This window comes from Equus asinus, chromosome 17 (assembly GCF_041296235.1).
Source record: "Equus asinus isolate D_3611 breed Donkey chromosome 17, EquAss-T2T_v2, whole genome shotgun sequence".
NCBI classification, from domain to species: Eukaryota; Metazoa; Chordata; class Mammalia; order Perissodactyla; family Equidae; genus Equus; species Equus asinus.
Genome location: NC_091806.1, coordinates 34,028,069 through 34,032,415, shown reverse-complemented (window position 1 = coordinate 34,032,415; position 4,347 = coordinate 34,028,069). Strand labels below are relative to the sequence as shown.

General features: G+C 41.2%; 1 protein-coding gene across 1 annotated transcript; it reads left to right on the top strand.

Annotated features, from left to right (window-relative positions):
• Positions 1-323: 323 nt before the first annotated feature.
• LOC139040472 (olfactory receptor 4D11) lies at positions 324-1,259 on the top strand. The gene has a single exon (XM_070487243.1). It carries the CDS (start codon positions 324-326, stop codon positions 1,257-1,259), a length of 936 nt encoding a protein of 311 aa, XP_070343344.1.
• The last annotated feature ends 3,088 nt before the right edge of the window (positions 1,260-4,347 follow it).

The window sequence follows — 4,347 nt, the reverse complement described above, 5'->3', positions numbered from 1 at the left end:
CCCTTTCTGATTATTTACTATTCACCTTTTTATCTTGGATACTTACAACTTCTATTCTGAGAACATTACTTTTATGCATTTTCTAAAATACATATAATTTACAGAAGAAAACAATAATTAACTGCATGCTTATGGAAGAAGATGTCATGTAGGATGTGTTAACAATAACCTTGGAAAGAGTCTTCATGTGGTGATAATGCCTCACTAGTCTTCCGACCTAATACCCAACTGTAAACCTGAATCTATTAAGGGGGAGTAAACCCTTTCTGAAATAACACTTTTAATTTTTTCCAAGCTACACAAAGAAGAAGAAACATGATTCAATGGAGTTGGGAAATGGCACCAGGGTGAAAGAATTTATATTTCTAGGACTTACTCAGTCCCAAGATCTCAGTTTGGTCTTATTTCTTTTTCTGTGTTTTGTGTACATGACAACTCTGCTGGGAAACCTCCTCATCATGGTCACTGTGACCTGTGAGTCTCGCCTTCACACCCCCATGTACTTCCTGCTCCGCAATCTAGCCATCCTTGACATCTGCTTCTCCTCCATCACTGCTCCAAAGGTCCTAGCAGACCTTCTGTCAAAGATAAAGACCATATCCTATACTACCTGCATGATGCAAATATTTTTCTTCCACCTGCTTGGTGGAGCGGATATTTTCTCTCTCTCTGTGATGGCATTTGATCGCTACGTAGCCATCTCCAAGCCCCTGCATTATGTCACCATCATGAGTAGGGGACGATGCACTGCCCTCATTTTAGCTTCCTGGGTGGGGGGCTTTGTCCACTCCATCGTGCAAATTTCCCTGTTGCTGCCCCTCCCTTTCTGTGGACCCAATGTTCTTGACACTTTCTACTGCGATGTCCCCCAGATCCTCAAACTCGCCTGTACAGACACCTTTGCACTTGAGCTCCTGATGATTTCCAACAATGGCTTAGTGACTACCCTGTGGTTTATCTTCCTGCTTGTGTCCTACACAGTCATCCTAATGATGCTGAGGTCTCAGGCAGGGGAGGGCAGGAGGAAAGCCATCTCCACCTGCACCGCACACATCACGGTGGTGACCCTGCACTTTGTGCCCTGCATCTATGTCTACGCCCGGCCCTTCACTGCCCTCCCCACAGATAAAGCCATCTCTGTCACCTTCACTGTCATCTCCCCTCTGATGAACCCCTTGATCTACACTCTGAGGAACCAAGAAATGAAGTCAGCCATGAAGAGACTGAAGAGAAGACTCATGCCTTCTGTGGTGGAATAGAATAAGAGTTTCCAACCTCTTCATCACCAAGGACTCCTTTCATCATTTTTCCCACAGAGTCCTATTTATATACTCAAATATATTATCAATAAACCAACTACACGTACTAGGTAACAATTTATTTTTCTAGTAAGTTAATAGGTTGCTGGTAACCCTAGCTTCTGGTAAGCATAAAGTAACTAGTGCTACAGGATTGAGCTGATTGATGTATTTCCATTCAAAGAACAAAGTAACAATGTGTCAGGACAACTATATCGCAGGTGAAGAGATTGATTAAATCCAACTCCTTTTCCAGAGGTAAGTACACAGAAGCCTAGAGTTGGAGTGATTTGCTCAAGAACTCATATCCACTTAATCACAGAGATAAGTCTTCAGATACCCAATTGATTGCTCTTAAACCATTTGGATGTAATGTATTACATTACTGGACCTGTCTATGCCAAACTGTAATCCTGTTCTAGAAAGATTTCATGATCACTGCAAATGCAGCACCCGTATATGGGGACAAATGGCCCATCACAGATTAAGACATTTTTTTTTTGCTTAGTTGAACACCACATGGGCTTGTGACCTCTTGAGAACCTCAAAGGCACACAATGGTTGTCCTCCTGGATTCCTATAAGGAATGAAGAAGCTTTGAAAGACTTCCCATAATGGCCTACAGGGATTTATCTTATGCAGAACTGCACGTGCCAGATTCACATTCTTGTGATAAGTTTAGACAAAGGCAGAACCTCAGAGATCCTACACAACGAGCAAGCCATTCTCATTATTCAAGAACTGATCTTGTAGTCCAGCCTTACCAGGGCCAATCTCAGACTGGGTTCTCCATTGAGAATTTACACTCTTTTCACTTCCCACTTCCTGAGAGAGAGAGAGGAAGGGTTAAAGAAGATAAAACTCTAAACAATCCAGTCTTCAATTTGTTGGTGTTTGTGAAGAAGAAGTAAAAGGTAGTGTTTTTGTCTGGGAAAGCATGGTAAAAGTAAACCATTATAGCTGAATGCTCTAACCTCAGAGTCATACGGCCTTGGGTCCAAATCCTATCTCTGCCATCCCTCAACTGTGTGATCTTGAGCAAATTATTTCATGTCTTCACAGGTCATATGTCACTTATAAAAAGGTACTTATAATATCCATCTCACGGAGTTGTTGTCAGGGTTAAAATGAGATGGTATATGTGAAACATTCAATGCCTGGCAGATAGTAAATTCTCAGTGAAAGGCAAATATCATTATTAATACCATCCAAATTGCTCTACATTATGCACATTCTGACCTGAACCCTAACCCTAACCCCCAATGACCTGTTACACTCTCCTACTACAGGGCCCCTACTCCTCATTATTGGAAAAAACTGATGGGGTAGCAAAACATAGGAATATACATTGAATTCAAAGCATTTTTCATCTTAAAATTTCCAGCTTTCTTGGGCCAGCGCCATGGTCAAGTGGTTAAGTTCGTGTGCTCTGCTTCAGCAGCCCAGGGATTAACTGGTTCAGATCCTGGATGCAGACGTGGCATCACTCGTCAGGCCACGGTGAGGCGGAGTCCCACATTTCACAACCAGAGGCACTCACAACTAGAACCTACAACTGTGTACTGGGGGGCTTTGGGGAGAAGAACAAAAAAAAAAGATGGCAACAGTTTTAGCTCAGGTGTCAATCTAGGAAAAAAACAAATTTCTAGCTTTCTGTCATTAAAACATGACTATAGCTTTGCTGGTTATTTTTATAGCTTAAAAAGTCATCCTGAAGCTGTTGACATAATGCATTGGATAGTTTCATATTAAAAGAAAGTAATGGATCAAATATAAACCCTTGGCTTTTCTGGCAGGGAAAAGGGATCGGAACAAGAAGTCAGATCACCCAGGACAGAGAAGAGCCCAAGTAGAGTTAGCCAAAGGATACTGAGCGTTGAGGACAAACTTTACTTATGTCCCACTTTGGATCTGGAATGGCACCATAAGCATTGATTAACTAACTGGTTCATTGCCATTTCTTGTCACCTGGTCTATAAATTCTAAATGTTTACCATATTGACCTACTTCCCCTAACATGAAAATTCTAAGAATAATTCACATTTGTCAAGTCACCATTCATAAGGTCCTGCTACCTTTGCTCAGGTAGCACTGGTCACGAGTCTCTAAGCTTTTCTATGTGAAATTGCCTATGAAAAATGCATGCCACAAACCACCTTACAGTCTATTTCATGCCAATTTGTCCTTTTCTGTCCTTCCTATCTCTTGTGAATCACTCAAATCAGAGCTTTATCACTATGTCAGAATTGGATGGCACCAAAGATCTATGGGGACTGAATCACTGATTGTATCTCAGAGGCATAATCCCAGGAGACCAAGGACCAAAGAACTCCTGCCACATCACTGTCCCTGAGACTTTCTCAAGCCATGTTTAAACACACAACACAATCTGATTCAATATTTCAGGAGAAGGAGAAAGAATTACATCTGATTACATAAACATTATCATTACTCTGGATGACATAAAATCTAAAGCTGGGTTGCATTTGTTCCAATTAAATCAGCTTTTATTATTTTTAAGCTCTGTTCCTAATAGCCATGGAAAGGTTGACCGGCTCTGGACACACACACATAGCTTTCAAACTACCCTTTCTTACATTGTTCCCTGAATCGAATATTTCAATGATCAACATCTCTGGGTACCCGTGAACCCAATAACATAAAATTATTCTGAAGTAATTAACCTGATGAATATCAACAGCTGTCACTGTGCTACCTTCCTAGATTCTAAGGGAGCTGTGGATCTTAGAGATGTAGATTAAGATAATTGTATAGCCTCAATGAATATATTGCATTCAACAGAAATTGGACATATAAATCTACACCATTCAGTCTCTAACAGCTGCCCTGACAGTAGCCACAAAGATTTGATTTTTCCCTCACTACCCTTTTATTTAAGCTTTATTTCCCAGCCCCCTAAGCAAAGCAATTTTGGTTAGAAGGAAGACAGCACAGTCCTTGGTGTGGTTTAACACACTTTCTTTAACACACATCTGCCACATTCATTTGGTCAACCAAGTCACTGAGGCTGGCCAAGCTGCAGGGGATG

Excerpts from the sequence above, each read along its gene's own strand:
- LOC139040472 (XM_070487243.1), top strand. The coding sequence starts at position 324 with ATGGAGTTGGGAAATGGCACCAGGGTGAAAGAATTTATATTTCTAGGA.